Source organism: Gadus macrocephalus, chromosome 16, assembly GCF_031168955.1.
Source record: "Gadus macrocephalus chromosome 16, ASM3116895v1".
NCBI classification, from domain to species: domain Eukaryota; kingdom Metazoa; phylum Chordata; class Actinopteri; order Gadiformes; family Gadidae; genus Gadus; species Gadus macrocephalus.
In genome coordinates this window covers 3,507,303-3,527,832 of record NC_082397.1, presented here as the reverse complement: position 1 = coordinate 3,527,832, position 20,530 = coordinate 3,507,303, and the positions used below count along the sequence as shown (strand labels likewise).

Sequence of the window (20,530 nt, the reverse complement as noted above, 5' to 3'; positions counted from 1 at the left end):
GAGTCCAGAATGCACTCAAATTGCTAAATATATATGTGAATCATAGCTTAGTTATTAGTAATCATTAGTATAACTTATTGCTATTATTATAGTGTGTAGTAAATAAATAATTAAAATATAAACGAAAATATACTGCCATAAGCAGTGTATAGTGAAGCTACAATGTATCTGGGTCTAGACACAGTTCTACATTGAGTGTATGTCGTTACTTTTTCTATGTTACACACAGCAATATAACACACCAACACACCACCAAGTAGTTCAAGTTAGGTCAGAAACAATACCAAACACCTGTGTAGAAGAAAGGTTGCCAGGTAAATAGAGAGAGGGAAACTCCCTCCAGGAGGCAGAAAGGGCCCTGCCCCACTTGGGTGGAGTACTCGGGGGGGGGCTGAAGGAGCAGCGGTATCCCTGGGTGGTCCGGGATGTTTCCATCCTGCTTGGGAGTGCCTGTGCGAGCGAGCAGCGGTATATAAGGTCTCTCCTCGACAGCCTTGCTCCCAGACAGCTCTGCTCGCTTGGAGGGACTCGATAGCAGAGATGAACATGCTCGTGGCCGTAGCCTTCACAGCCCTGGCGGTGCTGTCCGCCCTGCAGCACTCCGACGCCTCTGCCTACGACAAGATAGTGTACCACAGCCGTGTCCGGGCCAGGCTACAGGGGTGAGTCTGCTCATCCATAGTTACTAATACAGCATAGGATGCAACATGTACATTGATCAGGTACATATTTGACTGTGAAGTTTGGTTTATGGTGACTATTTCATTATTATTTCTGATTTGTCTCATTTATCATAGTTACAATTTGTATTTCATTGTTATTTCCAATGTGGGATTAATTGAAATACTAGTTAAATTTTTTTGTTATCTTAGTCTTACTCCTTCAGTGGTTTGGGGATGTGATGAATGGATGTGAATTAGGATTAGATTGATCATTAAATGGTGCAATTAATGAATAGTGATCATTTGAAAATGAATCAAGGGTTAATTAAGGTTTAATTGATAAGGGAGTGGATTATTGGAATATATAATGTTACTGTTTTTAAATGAGAAGAGGAGAAAATGAGAAGACGAATAGAGATCTATGATTTGTAAATCATTTTGCTTAATGCGGGAGTGTCAGATTTACGATATTCCCCTGGAGCTGAACATTGGCCCAGCAGGCTGAAGTCGTTCATCATTCATTCATGATCACACACAGCTTCTCACCCAGCCAGGAGATGGTCAAGCTATTGCATGTTAAGACAATCTACTTTGTAAGCATGCAGGGGTTTGACATTCCTTATCTGAGATTTAGTGTCAGAAACCCAGGGTAGCACAAACACACATGCACCACGCACGCACGCACACAAGCACGCAGGCACGCACACCCACGCATACACACACGTACACACACACACACACACACACACACACACACACACACACACACACACACACACACACACACACACACACACACACACAAGCATAAACAAACAACACACACACACACAAGCATGAACAAACAACACACACACACACACACACACACACACACACACACACACACACACACACACACACACAACCATAAACAGCACAAACACACTCAAGCACACAAACTCTATAAACAACCACCCCCTAATCGGTTTCAAACCCTTCAGAAGACTCGCTCTAACGTACTCCCTGTGATCTCTGCCTCTCTCGCCCTCTCCAGGCCCAACGTGTGCGCTATGCAGCAGGTCGAGGGCACCAAGAAGAAGTACTTCAGTACCTGTCGTAACTGGTACCGTAAGACCATCTGTGGCAAGACGGCGTAAGTATTAGCTGATGTCCTTAGCAGACCCTGAGGTCACAGCCCTGCACAGCGTGGCCCCCAGCACACAGCCTCAAAGTACTTCCACCAAGACCGTGGGCACATTCTCCTTTCTTTCATTTCTCCCTGAAAATGACTGAAACTTAGACCATAGAGACGCTGCTGTTTACTCCATTTATCCTTACATTATCTTGTATTTTTAACTGTTCGTTCTGTCTGAGCTGCTGTTGTTTTTCTAATTTTGAGCTTGTTTTTTTCATAGAATCTTGGGTGTTTGCCATAGAGACTGACATCTGTTATCGGCCTAGAATGAAATGGAAGAGCACATTTTCATGGCTTTTCCATCCGCCTATTCCTGGGACCATCTCCTCCTAGCGACCGTTCATCACACATCTGTAGAAAACCCACAGGGGCCCTTGATGGAAATCCTGAGGTTGTAGAAAAGTTAGTAGTAAATACATATCCACAATGGAAAAAGTCTGTAGATTGTCAGGTCTGATCCAGATTTAGATCTCAGATTTCTTTATTGATCCCGGGGTAGATTATTGAATCTTGAGACTAGGCAGATAAAGTACTAAGCTGTAGATTGTCTATAAGATATAATCACAAACTAAACTGATGTCAGTTTAAACACAGACGAAAAAACACTTGTTGTAGCTTTCTCGTGTTTCCATGGTGGACTTCAGCCAGAACCAGTTTTCCAGTGGCTCTCTTTCTCTCTCCCCTCCCTCCTCTTTTGTATGCCCCGTCCACAGTGATGAGACTGAACCAGGAGCTTTCCAGATGAAAATGTATTGGTTTACCTTCTTAACTCACGCGGTAAACATCAGACGAATGTATCCCAATCTCAAAATAACTAACAATGTTGTGTTTAGTCTGACAACAATCTCCCAGGGGGAAAATGTTAGACACACAGCAGAGCAACACACATGGCTCACACATGCTGCAAAGCGTATTATGCGGTGAGCGTTGCGTGTTACCTCAAGTTAAACCCGGCTGCTGTCTTTAATCATAGAAAAAAGATTTTTAAAAAGATACATTTTAAACCAAAGCCCCATGATGTAGCATCACACTTCAGAGGATTAAATTCATCGAGGCATACAGTGAGACGCGCAAACACACACACGCTTCAGAATAGTGAGGAGATCTAGGACTACAGTAACACACACACACACACACACACACACACACACACACACACACACACACACACAAGCTTCAGGAGTATAGGGATCGAGGCCTGCAGTAATAAACACACACATATGCTGACTAAGTCATGGTTTCCAGTGTCGGGGCCAGCAGTGTGGTTCTCTTCTGATGCAGACACAGTTCTGCTGACTGTCCCGATTGGGCTGTAGTGTGGTTGTGTGTGCGTGCGTGCGTGCGTGCGTGCGTGCGTGTGTGCGTGTGTGTGTGTGTGTGTGTGTTTGTTCTCAACCCCCCCCTTGTCCCCCCTCTCAACCTCCGGATTTCCACTCCAAAGAGTGTGTCAAAAATAAGGAAAGACAGGCAATGAAAAAGGGTCTTGCCCTGACACATACACAGAAGGATAGACGGATCAACAGATAGATAGACAGACAGACAGCGTTTCAGACCCAAACAGTCATAGAATAAAGCTATGGATGAGGTCAACAAGTGATGTGCCTCTCTGTCTGCTATATCGGTCATCTCTCTCTCTTTCTGTTCTCTCTATCCGTCTCTATCTCTGTCCCTTAATAATAATATAATAATACATTTTATTTAGAGGCGCCTTTCAAGACACCCAAGGTCACCTTACAGAGCATATCAAAACAGAATAACACTCAAAAGAAAGGGGGGGACCTCACTAACCATCACCTTTTCTTGTCTCTCGGTCTCGTTGCTACCTTCTCTCTGTCTCTCTCTCTCTAAGGCTGTTTCTCTCTCTCCCTCTGTCCCTTTCTTTCTCTCTATCATTGGCTCTCTCTATCTCGTGTACTGTCTCTATCTCTGTCTCTCTGTCTTTCTGCACTATCCCTCTCTGTCCCCTTTTATCTCCGTCGCTCTTTATCTATCTCTATCCTGTCTCTCTCTCTCCCTCTACACTTTCTCTCTCTCTCTCTCTCTCTCTGGGGTCATTGAATCAGCAACGAGTCTCGACCTGAAGCCCTTCTCTCTCCTCCATGGCCAAGTTCCATTATCTAACGAGGCGTTCCACATTGCCACTGAAGGGAAAGATACACAACCTCACCTACAAGGTCTTCTGTTCCTTTCTAAATTGGCTCTATGGCTTTATTACATCAGCTTAAAGCATATGTGGGTTCACATAAACATATGGGGTTTCCCAGAATTCAAACTTTTACGGCATCTAGGTTGGTTGGGACATGAAAGGTGATGTGTCTGCGTTGCTTTCACTGTGTCATGAATATGATGGATGCTTTTATAACCAACCACATGCCGTGGTTATAATAACCGATACAGTAATTATAGTCAGAACGGGATCCCATCAACAGTGGTGTATGGTGTGGCATCTGTTGTTCATTTTCAGTCGCATGACGCGGTTTGGCGCCGACGGAGCGTTGAAAAAGAGGGCGCTGGGCTCCTCTGATCCAGAGCGCCTCATAAATCAACCCAAGCTCTCTCTGTAAACCAAACCATCGTGTAAACCAAACCAAGGCTCTCGGATTGGAAGGCCTAAGGTTTAAGGATTACAACTGTGTTGTAATCAACAATAGGCGTTCCATTATTTTTTTTTACTTTTGCGTAAATGACCTTTTAACGAGTTTACTAACCTCTCATTGGGATTCCTTCCCTCCCCACTCATCTTCAGTCCGTCTAGTTGTGAGAAAACAAAGCCCCCCCACGCAATAAAAATCAACTCTCACATCTAACCTACTGCACCTTTAATTCTTAATATAGTGAGAGAAGTTCACTGTCTGTTATTGAGATTTCAAGACTTCTTGTTGGAGCCTGTAATGAATTAACTCAGTTCCAAGTTTCCCCATATGGAGTTGTTTACCGTTAATTATAGCTTTCAAGTCACACAATATTGTTTGGATGACTTTCTCTACAAACAAATGAATATTTAATATGCAAGGCTGATGGTGAACCGTGGGTGGGATGAAAGTTTGGTCCACGCAGTTACGTCACTTCACAGCTGTCCTACAACCTTTTTAATGGCTGGTTGTTGACCCACAGACTGTACAGATGGTTCATAAACAGCTGCCGGCTGGTTCGTTTATTAATCTAACCAAATCATCCAAACTTTAATCACACCGTGCCGTTTCTAAGTAGAATGATGTCCTTGAGGTAAACCGCACGCGCTCCGAGGCGCCTTGCTTAGGGTCCCGTCTGGGGGCCAGATAAGTGTGTGTGTGTGTAGTGATGGCCCCTGGTCGAGAGCCATCTGGCCCTGGCTGCAGACTGGGTTTGACCACACCGGCCTGGCAGATCAGAGAAGTAAATGGCCTTCTCAACCGCCTGATTCGTTTTTATTCGTTGGTTCATTTAACGATGCAAGGTCAATGTCATTGTTGCCGTTATTATCATTATTAATATAAATTCCTGCCTTATCTTCTACTTAACAATGCAGGCCTTTCCTTGTGGTACCCCTCAAATGAAAAACACTACAGCAGTTCTGTCCGGGGGCAAAACAACTAATCGTATAGAATGGATGACGCTGTTATGAGACTTGATGAAACATCTAAACACCTACCGAGTTCAAGACACAGCTTAAGAGATTGAACCAATATCTGAGAGTCTGACATCTCAGTTAGCCGTGTGTTCTCAAAACGGATATCCGACGAGCCAGCGAATGGGCAGAGCTGTGTTAGGGGGGGTCCACGCAGGGAAGACCCTCCCGCTCCGTCAGCCGCGTGGTAGACGGCGCACTTTGAAAGTCCTCGCACGGATTGGGATGCGTGCGGGGGGGAAGGACGTGGAGGACAGCGGGGAGTGAGGCAGCAGTGTGTGATGATGTCCGTGTTGTTTCTGTGCCTGGCAGAGATGTGGTCTATGAATGCTGCCCTGGGTACATGAAGATGGACGGGCTGCGAGGCTGTCCTGCAGGTACGACCTCTCCGCCACAACCACTGGTGGAACAGCGCATGGGTGGCTGGGTGGTCCGCTAGGGGGGTTCCATCCCCAGTAGCCTACCTGTAGGCAAGATGCCTTAAACGAATGACATGTATCTCGATTCCCTTGAAGTCGTTTTGGATAAAACCTAATTGGCTTAATTGTTGAACAGTTAATCTCCCGGTTAATTGAACCCGGTACACTATCCTGCTCCCGACCAGTAACGGTAGTTATTCTCTTTATTGGTTTTGGCGGTTTCTCATCCTCTTGTCCGTTTCCCAGTGGCTCCCATCGAGAACGTGTACGGCACCCTGGGCACCATCAAAGCCACGTCCACCCAGAGCTACTCCGACAGCGCCAAGCTCCGGGCGGAGATCGAGGGCTCCGGCTCCTACACCTTCTTCGCTCCCAGCAACGACGCCTGGGATGCCCTGGACGAGGTAAGGCTTGGTCCAGGAGGGGAAACACCACATAACAGCAACCCATTCTTTGGTCTAGGAACCAACCCACCTCCTCTCTCTGCTCCCGGGCAGGAAATGAAGAGCGCGCTGGTCAGCAACGTGAACATCGAGCTGTACAACGCCCTCCACTACCACATGGCCAACAAGCGCTTCCTGACCAAGGACCTGAAGAACGGCATGCTGGTCACCTCCATGTACAACGACCTGGGCCTCTACATCAACCACTACTCCAACGGGGTCAGCTCGCTTACAGCCCTGGGGTGGGGGGCACGGGACCAGCCGCGGGGTTTCATTGGCCAATCTAGGGTCAAACTAGAGGCGACGATTACAATACAGTAGACCTTAAGTTACATTTTTATTAGTGCTGTCAAGCGATTAAAATATTTAATCGTGATTAATCGCGTTAATGCCATAGTTAACAATTTTTTTTCTATGCTAAATATCCCTTGATTTCTTTGTCCCATTAATTTTTCTCATTTTAATGCTCTTATCAACATGGAGGAGTGCATCGTCTGCCTTGTGCAAATGTTTTGTTATTGATAACAACATTGGCATATACTGATCAAACAGGACGATACAAAATAAAAGCATATAGTGCAATTAAACGATGAACATACAAACATACTGCCCTGAACATAGCAGTCAGGCTACTGCTTCTTTGTTTTGGGCCAAAGAGAAAAAAAATTTTTTGCGTTAATCGCACGATTAAAAAATTAACTCAGTTAAAATTGGTTTGCGTTAACGCCGTTAATAACGCGTTTAACTGAGAGCACTCATTTTTATTAATACTTAATTATCTTACACCACAAGCAGATACTCGAACCTGCAACCCCAGGGTTGGAAGACAAACACTCTAAGCCAAACGACGGCGCGTGTTCAGTTAAAGGGGACCTAGTGTTCTTAAGGAATTGGGATTGAGGTTTACCATGAAGGTAAACCCCTCCATTACCCCTTATTGTGCTTCCTTGTTATCTCCTGCTACCTGGGACGGTTGGACTGAATTGTCGCGTTCTCCGTTGCAGGTGGTGACGGTGAACTGCGCCAGGATCATCCACGGGAACCAGGTGGCCACCAACGGCGTGGTGCACGTGGTGGACCGCGTGGTCAGCTCCGTGGGGAACAGCATCGCAGAGGTCCTGGACGTGGACGACGACCTCACGACGCTCACCGTGAGTACATACACGAGCGGAACGGCTTCATAGTCTGGACGAGGCATGGGCTGGAGTCTCCCCTTCTGGCTCGCTACAGCTTCTTCCCTAACGTCTTTTCTTCACAATGTCTCTCCTCTGTTCTTCACTCCTCCTTTCTTTCCGTTTCTTCTTGTTACCCTTGTCCTTGTTATCTCTTACTCCACTTCTCTTCTGTTTTCCATAAATCCTTTTCCCTATTTTCCCCTCTTCTCCTCTCTTCTCCTCTCCTCTCCTGACCTCCCCTCTCCTCCCCTCTATATTTTCCCCATCTCGTCTCTTTGCCCCTCTCCCCATGTCTATCATGAAGTGTGTAATTATCGTCACCACTGCAATAAGGTCAGGGTATCATTATAATTCTTGGATTATGACTGCCCAATTCCTCTGCTTGCAGAACATGGCTCGTGACGCTGGTCTGATGGAGAAACTTGGAGAGCCCGGTCAGTACACCATCTTCGCTCCCACCAACGAGGCCTTCGATAAACTGGGAAGCGACGTCCTGGAGAGGATTATGAGCGACAAGGATGTCCTGAAAGGTAAAAAAAAATAAAAAAAAGTAAATTGCTGGAGTTTAAAAAGAAAAGAAAAGCACTGCAAACCTCATCTTCCTCTATATGGAATACGTCTAATTTGTTCAGTGGTACAGTGCTACGCATGCAAGTTTCCATGGGTGCAATGAGTTTGGTACAACTTGACTATTGGTCAAAGCTTTGTTGCACAAAAGCAGGAAGAAACTGAGAAAAAAAAAAAGAATTATACTTTATGACAAGGTTTAACAGAACCCAGAATAAAGGTTTTTTGTTTCAGGACAGTGAAGGCTAAGGTGTGGCCCTTTTTAGAGGCCTTTATTAGCCTGGAGATCATCGTGATCATGTGACCTCACATTCTGATTTGCAAAATATATTTTGCCCCAAAGAAGAACTCTGCTTGTGCATACTCTTTTTCTTATTTAATATTTGTTATTGAGTCAAATTCGGGAATAACTGCCGCACTTACGGCTGTATTTACTGTACTAATGTTAACGCTAACACTCATTGCTACACGGGACCACGTTACTGTTTTGCCAGCAGCGGCCTGTATCTACATTATCAACTACGACACGGTCCACGAATGGCTCCGATTGCATTGTATATCCAGGAAATATAAGGGAGCAGCTGGAGGTCCAAATTGATCCATGGAGCGAAACAGAGTGTGAGGTCAGTTTATCGGTGCCATGCCGTAATTCCGACGGCTCATTGTTCCGACGTCTCGATGGTCTGAAATATTTCCCATTAGATCGACGTGCCACTATGCCGACGGTTCAATGTTACGAATAACGGAACCCATTGTTCCGAAGGGCCGTTTGTCCGATAAGTCAAACAAGAGGCGCATTATAGGCCGACGGTTCAATAGGCCTACATATAAAGAGTTTTATGCCTCTCTCTCTCTCTCTCTCTCTCTCTCTCTCTCTCTCTCTCTCTCTCTCTCTCTCTCTCTCTCTCTCTCTCAATATTGGAGAACAAAGTGACAAAAGAGAGAGAGCGAGGTATAAAACTCTTTATGTAGGCCTATTCGGCATATTGAACCGTCGGCCTAATGCGCCTAAAAGTCGGACAAACGGACCTTCGGACCAATGGGTTCTGTTTTCGTAACATTGAACCGTCGGCATAGTGGCATGTCGATCCAATGGGAAATATTTCGGACCATTGAGACGTCGGAACAATGAGGTGTCGGAATTACGGGCAGGCCCCAATTTATCAGGAGGGTCTCGAGGCCATTATTATAGGGCAATGTGCACGGAGTAGGGGTTTACTCGGCTAGAATAGGCTGGGTGTCCGCGAACAGCCCTTTGGCCTCGTCTATTAGTGCTGGTCAACGATAAAGGCTGTTTTGTCATCGACGGCTTTTCCGAACAGATGAAAACTTATAAAGGATCATAATAAACGCAGCCGAGGAATCCGCAGACAGCTGGCAATCTATCCGTGACCAAGCTCGATAAGAATATAATACGAAGGGAGATCATCTCTAATCTCGCATGAAATTTACACTGGAAAGTTACAGCAGGCAGGCAAATTATATGACACTTCATTCCATTGTAGCTCTATGAATGATTAGACCATAATAACCCAGAATGTAATGTCGAGTTATCATATTTAAAAAATGCTTGAAATAAAATATACAATGTCTGCATATTATAATATTTAAATATATATAAAATAAGTTCATCCCAGAGAAGTAAATTAGGGTGTCACAGCATAAAGGCAGTAGGCCTATTTGGTCTTAAAATAAGAACATGCTAAATCTTCTAAAAACAAAAATGAACTGTATCTATTTGCACTATATTGTAGGAATGTAGCCAAAAAGAGTTCATGTATTCATATTTCTTTCATGTATTTCAGATGACGTCAATGGTAGGAAAAAGGAAGTAGGCGTTCTGTAAAGGGAGCTGGTCTTACTGGCAGCAGCTCTGTATCATATCAATAAATCAGCCCATTCCCCAGAGAGCACATCAGTGACTGAATCCCAAGACCACTTTTTGCTCAAAGGCTCTCTGGACCAAGAGGTTCCCAGGGTAGCTGGAGCCATTTGTTCCACTGTCCTCAGATGCACCTCAGATGTCTGGTTGTTAAACGGCAGTTAGTTCAGTAAGAAGCCAGCTTAGCCGCTAGTCCGACAGGCACCATGGTGCCTACTTTTGCTGTATTGCAGTATTCAACTATTCATACAGACCATTCTTTCATGATATTTGGTCTTGATTCAGTTATTTTCAACTTCTAACAATAAGACACTGATGCAGATTGGTCGGTTAACATTTGGGTTGAAGGGTTTATTGATGTTAATGGAGTACCCCCAACACTCTTTCACTCAAATAAATAACACTGCAGTTGAGCAAAATACAACATTAGAGCGATCCCTATACAAGGCCTGACCATTCTGCAAGTAACACCTGCCAGCCTCACAGCTTTAATGGCCCTGTATGATTTTTCAACCTTCAATTTTACAATTGGTACCCAAAGTTTAGGCTGGTAGTATTAAACTATCTATCATACATCTTGGTAGAAACTTAACCCAATGTCATCATAGGCAACATATTAAATGGCTTGTGTCGCATATGTCACACCTGGTTGTGAAACAGGACGTCCTTTTAAACATTTACATTTACATTTAGGGCATTTAGCAGACGCTTTTATCCAAAGCGACTTACAATAAGTACATTTGTCATAAGAAGTGCATCAATATATCGCTGTCGGTACAGAAAGGATGTTCATAGAACCAAGTGCAAGTACCACAATCGCTAGGCTAATCAATTCCCCGTGTTACAGCCATGATAGCAGCTACTGCAGTTGCTACTGCAGTTAAGTACTATAATACAATACAATACAATACAATACAATACAGTGTACAATGGTGGCCAGAAGGGGGAGGGTGGCTATGCAGTGTCGAGGTGGACTCTGAACAGGTGAGTCTTGAGTCTTTTTCGGAAGATAGTGAGCGACTCTGCGGTCCTGAGAGTGGCAGGGAGCTCGTTCCATCACTGAGGTCCCAAAACCGAGAAAAGTTGTGACTTTGCTGAACGGTCTTTGCTAGCTCTTAGCGATGGCGGTTCCAGACGTCCAGCTGAGGTAGTTGAGCGGAGGGATCGAGCTGGGGTGTGTGGCTTTAGCAATGCTTGGAGGTGGGCAGGGGCAGTTCCATCGACTGCCTTAAACCCCAGTTGAATAAGGAGGGGGTGTAGATGAAGGATGTGTTGTTTATGGTTCTCCTGCTCTTCCTCTGCAGCGCTGCTGAACTTCCACCTCCTCAACACGGTCCAGTGCTCCGAGGGCATCATGCTGGGGACCTCCTACGAGACATTGGAGGGCAACAGCATCGAGGTCGGCTGCGACGGCGACAGCCTCACGGTCAACGGCATCAAGATGGTGATGAAGAAGGACATCGTCGCCACCAACGGGGTCATCCACCTCATCGACCAGGTCCTCATGCCCGACTCAGGTTAGTAACGTCACACGCCCAGGTTCGGACCAAAGGTCTTCTTCGCTGGGAAGAGTTTTATGTGGATTTGGTGTGCTGTTTTATTATAGATCTTACAATATGTTTTTTATTATGGGAGTTTGATGTGTATGTCTGGACGTGATCGTTGAATGTCTGGACTGGATATTCCTTTTTGGATTTGTAGTTTCGATACATTTGTGGTTTAACATCTGATTTGAGATCTAGCAAACTGGATTCCATGTTATATATCAGAATTAATTGAGTCATGTCTGCATTGAGTTTTTTGCCTCTATAACTGAATAATTCAGTGTCTAGATTCAGTGTTTAATATGTCAGTGTTGAGTGGTTGGGGGTTTAATTGTTTGGGTCTTTCCTTTTAGCTAAGGAGGTGATGGAGCTGTTGGGACCGTCCCAGTCCACCTTCGGCGACCTGGTGGGAGAGCTGGGTCTGTCTGAAGCCTTGAGAGCAGAGTCTGAGTACACCTTGTTGGCCCCGTTCAACAGTGCCTTTACTGGTGAGTTCTATGCCCTCCACGTCGATAATGAGTCACCAAAACCACCTCTGTACCCATTATCTATCTATACATCACAACCGCTATCAGCGCCGTCGTATCTACCACACCCATCACGACCATCAACATCAACCCCATCATCACCAACTTCACCACCTCCCCCATAACGTCCGCCCCAATTATCTCCATCGCTATCACCACCTCCATGACTACCATCAGCACCATCATCACCTCACTATCCCCTTGACCATCACCATTACCACCAGCACAGCCGACATCATCCTTATTATCATCGTCACCACCGCCTCAACAATCACTTCCACCACTATTATCCCCACTCTGTCTCTCTCTCTCTGCTCTTCGGTCCTTCTATCTCTCCCTATGTCTCCTTACCCTTCTATCCATCTATGCTTCTATCTCACTCTCTTGCTGGTTCCACATAGTAGGTGGTCTTTATCTGGATAAATCTTGGTCGCTTTCATGTTCGGGTATTAAATGCAAAATTTGCTTAATATAAATATTAAGCGACATGTCTCCATGTCTCAAAAAACCCTCCCCAGACTTAAAGCTTGACAAGTAGCCATAGAAATATACAAACGTAAGATAGAGTAAGTAATCCGTAGAGCTGCAAGTGTATTCTCACGGTCACACGTTGAGGTGGAAGAAGGGTGGAAGGAATGTGCGGTTTGGTGGAACATCTGTGTGTACATTACTGCATGTACAGCGCTGTGAGGCGGGGTAGTCAAGATGTGTATCTGCTCCTCACTGAGTTTTACACATCTGGCCAGTAAATCCTACCCCAGCTGCACGTCAGGTGAAGGTTGTAAGATATGTCCCCCGAACACATAAACAACAGAAACCTATCATAACAGTTTTTATATGTTAGGTATTAAAAATGTTAGAAGAATAACTAGTTGTTTAATAAGTAGTTGTCAAATAGTAATGAAAATAAAGTCATAGTAATATTGATGTTAGTAAAAGTTCTAGTAGCTACTCATACTATTTCTACTATTTAGTAATTTTCTAGGGTAGGTCTCTTAACATCAGAGCTGATTGCGTTGATGAGTTGTTTGAGTTGCTGAGATGTTTGTCTGGTCCTCCAGACGACGTAATGGACATCGACCAAAGCCAACTGAAGATCATGCTGGAGAACCACGTCCTGAAGAGCAAGGTGCTCCTGGGCCAGCTGTACAACGGTCAGCTCCTGGAGACCATCGCAGGGAAGTTCCTGAGGGTCTTTGTTTACCGCACGGTAGGTCCTTGCCATTATGTGTCCCCCCTACACCTTACTCGACATGTCCACCAATACCCTTCATCCTGCCCTCACAATCGCCGATGCCCCCTCTCCTTCAGTTCCCCAATAACCTACCTCCTACCTTATGACCGTAACCCTGCCTTACGATCCATGGCAGCCACCCCCCTACCCTGAACCCTACCCTAGCTGTGCCCCAATACCGTACCTTCTACCTACACCCCCTCCATTCCGAACACACTCCCCTACCTACGGCCAAACCCTACACTACCCTGTCCCTTAATGCCCATCTACCCTCGTTCACGATACAAATTCTCCCCACGTCTTTACCACTTTCCCCATGCACCGATCTTGGTGAATAATCTGTGGCTACCCAAGCAAACTTACCGTTCGAGTCTCGTTCCACTGGGACGATGGATTGTGTCCGCAGGCGGTGTGCATTGAGAACTCGTGTCTGGTGCGCGGCAGCAAGGAGGGAAGCAACGGGGCCATTCATCAGATGAGGATCTTGATGAAGCCGGCTGAGAAGGACATGTATGAGATCCTGATGGAGCATGGAGGATACAAGTGAGTAGGCCAGTGCGGGGAATGGAAGCAGGTGGACGGGCAGAAGGGAGAGGGAGGGATGGGGTGGATGTGGGAGGTGTCGCAGCCAAAAACCTCACGTACACCCTTACCCCCCTCCACTTCGTCCCTTTCATCTGTTCCCGAGAGAGCCTGTCTCTCAGCAACACAGAGCTTTACAAATCAGCAGAACATGCGCTGACTAGCATGACCTCATCCATCTGCGGTGGTTCTCTTCTTCTTCTTCTCCTTCTCTGGGACGGCGCTCTGCAGGATCTTCCTTTCGCTGGTGGAATCCGCCGGGCTGACGGACATGCTGCGGCAGGAGGGAGACTTCACACTGTTCGCCCCCAGCGATAAGGCCTTCCGGGGCGTCAGCCAGTCAGACCTGGCCATCCTCACGGGCATGTTTCAACTTTTCGAAAGTGCCGTAGCTGGTGTTTCATTTGGTGATGTGTTCGAGATTCAGTGGGGTCAGGTTCCCTTTCACCCCTAATTTGGCGATAGTAATAGTACTGAGAATTCATTTTGATGTGTGTATGTAGAAGTGTGGAAGGATGAGCACGCTACCACACCTCGAACATCACTACCAGCAGCATCTGGTCTAGACGAGGCCAGCCCTGCTAAGCACTGCCACACAAAGCATCAACTGCATGGAACCATGCCAGTAATTTGAAAGCCTCTGCCGGGAACTGAACCAAGTATCTGTACTTATGCAGCTTAAAATGAAATACTAATTGATAAGAATAAAGTCAAGTCAAGTTTGTTTTAAGAGGCCTTTAAAACAACAACAGTGGACTAAAGTGCTGTACAAATCAACTATCTAGTTATAAAAACACAAAGCTAAATTAAGCTAAATGAAAGTGATTTAGCTTCTTTAGGTTTTGAGGCAAAGTGACAGATTGTGATGCCCTCTATTCCTCTTAGAGACATTCAGTTTCAAAAACCTTGTGGCATGTATGTGGCTGTTAAAAGAAAGGAACAAGAGTAAATTATTCATCAAATTAATTTCCATATGTGTTTGTTTCAGGTGACCTGAACGCCCTGAGGACCATCCTCCTCTACCACTTCAACATCGGAGTCTTCATCGGCGGGGGATTGGAGGGGGGGGTTACCAACTTGCTCAAGTCTCTCCAGGGAAGCAACCTGAGAGTGCTGTTTGTAAGTAGGCTACACACCAAGAAGTGACCTCAGGGTTCTGCTTGTAAGTAGGCTTTACACCAAGAAGTGACCTCAGGGTTCTGCTTGTAAGTAGGCTACACACCAAGAAGTGACCTCAGGGTTCTGCTTGTAAGTAGGCTTTACACCAAGAAGTGACCTCAGGGTTCTGCTTGTAAGTAGGCTTTACACCAAGAAGTGACCTCAGGGTTCTGCTTGTAAGTAGGCTTTACACCAAGAAGTGACCTCAGGGTTCTGCTTGTAAGTATGTAGTTTGTTTTTTTTTCTTTGTTTTTTCTGAAGCACTTTGAGATTCTTGAATATAAAGTGCATTATAAATAAAATTTATTATTATTATTATTATTATTATTATTATTATTATTAAGTAGGCTTTACACCAAGAAGTGACCTCAGGGTTCTGCTTGTAAGTAGACTTTACACCAAGAAGTGACCTGGGAGCTGTGTTTGTAAGTAGGCTTAACACCAAGAAGTAACCTGGGGGCTTTGTTTGTAAGTAGGCTTCACACCAAAAAGTGACCTGGGGGCTGTGTTTTGTAAGAGGCCTACACAAAATATATGAATCAAATTTTAATCCCTTGTGGTGTTCTTTGTTGAACTCCTGTTAGAATAGCTTTTTTGCCCATCTTAACAAAGGGAGTACCGCTTCCTAGTACACATTTTGTTAAAAACCTTGTGATCTCACCTTCAACTCCGTTTCCACAAAAAATTCTTTAACCAGTGACTATCGGTTCACTTAGATCATATCTGTGATGGATTGCGATTTTGAACTTCACTTGTACATTTAGCGTGCAAAGGGATACTAAGCAGAAGAGAAAACGTTGCACGACCCACACTTTCAACGCATGCTCCATCACGTCTTCAGTATTTTGTGGCTTTTCCTCCTCATGACATGATTGCCTCCCGCAGGCGAACAACTCCATGCAAGTCAACACCGTTAAGGTGCCAGAGTCCGACGTCATGGCAACCAACGGGGTCGTCCATTTCATTGACAGCATTTTGTATCCTGCAGGTAAAAAGAAAAATCCCGCTAGGTCAAGGAAAATAAAAAAGCTATAAAACCGCCAAAAGACACACCTTCGCAAGAGTTGGTTGTCGTTGCTTTATTGGAAACCAGTTGTAACAGCCGCGTCCTTCCTTGTTCTGCAGACATCCCCGTCGGGAGCCAAGACCTGATGGGACTGCTGCAGAGGATGATCAGCTACTTCCAGATCAAGGTAGGGAACAAGCTCGTCCTACTTAAAGACAGGGCCTCCAGGTACATAGCGGGCAGGGCCGGCTGCCAGGCCTGCATCAACCTGCCATCGGGCCCTGGGGCTGAGAGGTTTCGTAGGCTCCCTGCGGGGGGGATCTTACAAATGACGATGTGTAAATTATTTTCCGACATGTTGCCGTTGTCGACGGTGGGGGGGGGGTTGGATGAGGAATGATAGGCCCCCTGATCGGCATAGGCCCTGGGGCTTCAGCCCAGGCAAGCCCGTGCATTAAGGCGGCCTTGCCGGCTGCCCAACCCTGACACACAGGTATTTTTAGGAATAATAATAATAAGAATATATTTAATTTGTAGAGCAATTTACATTCAGAAATCTCAAAGTGCTACAGAGTTTAAGAGAGAGAAAAAATAAAATAAAAGGGGTTGTTAAAACATATAATACATAAACAGTAAAAGGGAAATTAGCAAAAGGCTTTTTAAAAAAGGATAAGTCTTACGTTGTTTTTTTTTAAAACAGCTGTAGTCTGTGGGGCATTGGGAATTGATGAGCCGTCACACACGAGTCTCGGTAGACGTTCCCCTTTCCCTATGTTATGGAACCAACTATTAAAGGTGTAATCGTAACGGTTTACCCTCAAGATAATATGTCCGGGCATTTATTTTTTCTTGCAGAAGCTGCTCAACCTTTCTGTTGATTTGTGTGTGTGTGTGTGTGTGTGTGTGTGTGTGTGTGTGTGTGTGTGTGTGTGTGTGTGTGTGTGTGTGTGTGTGTGTGTGTGTGTGTGTGTGTGTGTGTGTGTGTGTGTGTGTGTGTGTGTGTGTGTGTGTGTGTGTGTGTGTGTGTGTGTGCATGCTTGTGAAGAATAATCCAAAGGAATCTTAACTGAATGACCCCTATCTTTGTGACTGACAGTACATCCATGGATTCAGATATCAGGAAATCCCCCTCACCTTCATGAGTAAGTAGCACATAATATCCTACTATAACGACTTCATGGAAACATAATGTTGAACTTCATCGTGGGTTTTTCCATTTTCATCTCTCTGTTTAAATCTGTTTGAATGGTGTAACTATCTTAGTCTGTGATTAACTCGGTCTAACTATGATCAACTCTTTTTAACGGTTTTAACTATTTCAGTCCTTGTTATTCTCTGTTTACCTCTGTTTAAATCTGTTTAAATCCTTAACTCTGACTTAACGATATGTAACTCTATTAATTATTCCAATATAAGTTTTTTCCATTTAAATAACTGATGTCTGTTAATATCTGTTTAACCCTCATTAATGGTTTTAACTCACTGTTTTTTGTTCACCTTTGGTTTAACTCTCTGTTTAACTCTTTCCATCTCATCATGTCACCAGGGAAGGTCACTCGAGTCATCGAGAGAGGTACAGTAAACTAAAATGTATAAGGTCATTTTCATGTGATTCACAGTCCAGTTAAAAGAAACCAAATAAGAAACAATTTGAATATCAGATTATTATCACCTATGTATCATCATCTAAGAAGCCTTTCATGAACAGTGAAAGGCCGAACTGTTCCACAAACGATTTGTTTGTCTTCATTATTATTGATTTGTTTTCTTTGGTAGACCCTGCTGTTAAAAAGTTCACCAGGGTCATCCAAGGAGAGACTAGGGTGATCACGGAGGTTCAGCCCTCCATCAAGAAGGTTACCAGAGTGATCGACGGTCAGCCGGTCGTCAAAAAGGTTACCAGAGTCATCGAAAGGGACCCAGTCGTAACCACCGTTACCAGATTGGTCACAGGTAAATACAACATGTTCATTGATGGAACCATGGCTACAGACGTCTAGCCTCGTGAGACCATCTTGATATTAAAAAAAATTGTTTTGCCATAAATATCAGTCTGGTCTTGCTGGGCAGTAATTTTTTTACGAAATAACTAAGTAGATTAAATAACTAAGTAACTAAGTAAACAAATCCTCTGATAAAAACCTACTGTGGGTATCGTTATTGAGATAAAACCGTGCTGATTGCTCCGCTCTCGTGCTCCTTGTCCGTTGTGAACTATAACTTCCTCTTTTGGTCCATCCATTGGTCCGTCAGCCTTTTGGGTTTGGAAAGTATGTTTCAAAGGGCTCGTGGCCAGCCTGACCTTCAGCTGTGGATAAAACGTGTGTGAGAAACTGCAATGTGAACTTTGTGAGATCAGAAGGGTCACACGAGGTTAACAGACGTCGTTAGCTTGTGAAATAACACACTGCTGTTTAATTTCCCCCCTGGGATTCATAAAGATTTTTATCTTCCTAGGTCCTGAGCCTGCCATCAGCCGGGGAACCTCCAACATAGATATCGATTTCGCAGGTCAGTCACAAATCTTCCGTTTGATTCTGCAGTCCGTAACGACAGCGGACAGGGTAATCCTGTGGTCATGGTGTTTGACTCCCAGCTGAAACGTACTGGGTTCCAAACCATACTTGAGCAGGGAAATCCTAACCCCTACCTGCGTAATGACGTGTGTCTGAATTTACTCTAAGTTGCTAAATGACTACACCATCTGCTAAATGATGAATTCTCTGATGTGCTATGTGTAAAAGGTAAAGTTAGTGAACAGGTTTGTTCTGTTGTTTCTAAGGAGTTGATCTCAGTGAACTTCACACCGGGGCCGGCTTCCACACCGAGAGGATCAATGTCCACGGTGAGATCACGCATCATCCAGCAAGTAGACCAGGGTTGGGTCCAAAATCCTCCCTCTATGTGGTGCTGTCTGAAAAGCTGTGTGTACAAATCTGTTTCCCTATAGAGTACACTACTTAATACCCATAACGCACTGCAAATGAATTGGTCCACTCGTTCCCTATATGGTGCCCTATTTGGGACGTAACCATTTTGTAGTACTGTCCAAAATTGGAGTGTACAGATCTGCTTCCCTTTATAGTTCACCAATATCCATAATGTATGCATCCCACGATGCATACCGGTGACACCTTACACATGTCTATTTGTTAACGCAACAAATACAGACAGATATCCATCGGCATAATAAGAGTCTGAATTCACACTATTCCATGCCGTACATGTTCCAGATATAGCTTATTATATAATGTTCACTTTAAAGGGATAAGTGAACGTCTTCAAAAATGGCTCGAGTAGTAAAGAAGTAAATAGTAAATAAGTAAAGAGCTGTCACACGAGCACATGAGTGACGGTAAATGTATATATCTTCCAGGGGATCGCAGAAGGGTCTCTAACTCCCGCAGAGTCCCAGGTAAAGACACTTCGTCCTAACTTGAACTTGAACTGTTTTTCTTGAGATCTGTGGTTCCTTCATGGTTCCTTTATGGTTCTTCATGGTTTTAGGGGTCCCTAGACGGAGGGAGTGATCTGGGCCAAAGGGATGAGAGACCGCAGCAGAAGGTAACAATCCAGGGATGAACCCCAACAGAGAAGGAGGTGAAGAAGAAAGAAGAAGAAGAGGAGAGCTCTACTCTGACGTGACAAATGTCTGCGGGCATATGGAGCGACAACAACAAAAAACCAAGCCAGTTTGTTAGATAATTCTATGGTGCTATTTGATGTGATAAAGGGATGTGGGAGTGGGGGCTTGGGCGAGGGACCGTGGAAGTGGCCGGCTTGAACAACAGTTGAACCCGCTCAGTTGCCTCTCAATGAAAACATTGGCAGGATTATAGAAGAAAAGTTGGAGACGCTTTAAAACGGCTCAAAGTCAACACTATTAAAAATCCTATAAATAAAGAAATCCTATTTTAATTCAGTAAACAATGTTTTGCTGGTGCTGTGGTTGATGTCTTAAGCAGGGGATGGATGAGGATCCCTGGGAGATAAGGAGTTGGTGGATGGAACGTCGTATGGTACGATGATGCTGAGCTGACGTACTGAGAGCCATTATCCTTCTCCTCTACTTTCTCTAGTATCTCCTTCCAATTGTCTTGGATGAACTTTTTGACGTTCATGTTTTTGTCTTGAGGTTGTAATATTTTGAAAATCTACAGGAATTCCCAGTTAATTTCTGTTTATGTGTTTTCTAACACTTTCAATAAATCATATTCTTGGACAAATGTGCACATTTTTCCATAGTGACCTTGTAAGGTATTAAGATCTTTGAAAAATATTGGTCCGTGATGACTCCTTACGATTGTTATAGTACAGCCTACAACGTGGTTTAATTTCATTGGTGCTTCCTATCAAAATAATTGATTCCCAACTCACAACATAAACATGTATCTTGATGGTTTGTGTGCTGGTTTGGTTTAATAAAGCTTTAATAAAGCTCTTCTTCCATCAAAGGTCATTTCACTTTCATTGAAACATTACAGTAAATTTACTTTATATTGAGCATGAAGTAGAAGTGATACACACGTGAAATGGAAGATGAAGAG

The 20,530-nt window shown here is 44.5% G+C and overlaps 1 protein-coding gene across 2 annotated transcripts; it reads left to right on the top strand.

Annotated features, from left to right (window-relative positions):
- The first annotated feature begins 473 nt into the window (after positions 1-473).
- Positions 474-20,426, top strand: postnb (periostin, osteoblast specific factor b). Of its 2 annotated transcripts, XM_060075006.1 has the most exons (22): positions 477-662; positions 1,699-1,797; positions 5,759-5,823; positions 6,112-6,269; positions 6,363-6,527; positions 7,313-7,459; positions 7,872-8,013; positions 11,237-11,449; positions 11,830-11,964; positions 13,065-13,213; positions 13,644-13,780; positions 14,051-14,181; positions 14,808-14,938; positions 15,863-15,965; positions 16,103-16,170; positions 17,080-17,125; positions 17,530-17,556; positions 17,760-17,936; positions 18,441-18,494; positions 18,766-18,828; positions 19,360-19,398; positions 19,491-20,426. In XM_060075006.1, the coding sequence occupies exons 1-22, from the start codon at positions 541-543 to the stop codon at positions 19,511-19,513; spliced, it is 2,394 nt and encodes a 797-aa protein (XP_059930989.1). In that variant the 5' UTR covers positions 477-540; the 3' UTR covers positions 19,514-20,426. The 2 variants fall into 2 exon arrangements, with proteins under 2 accessions (XP_059930990.1, XP_059930989.1); XM_060075007.1 differs by lacking the exon at positions 19,360-19,398 and having other exon boundaries at positions 474-662.
- The last annotated feature ends 104 nt before the right edge of the window (positions 20,427-20,530 follow it).

Coding starts and splice junctions, on each gene's coding strand:
- postnb (XM_060075006.1), top strand. CDS start 541: ATGAACATGCTCGTGGCCGTAGCCTTCACAGCCCTGGCGGTGCTGTCC. Junction 11,965..13,064: donor GTTCAACAGTGCCTTTACTG/GTGAGTTCTATG, acceptor CTGGTCCTCCAG/ACGACGTAATGGACATCGAC. Junction 17,557..17,759: donor CACTCGAGTCATCGAGAGAG/GTACAGTAAACT, acceptor TTTCTTTGGTAG/ACCCTGCTGTTAAAAAGTTC.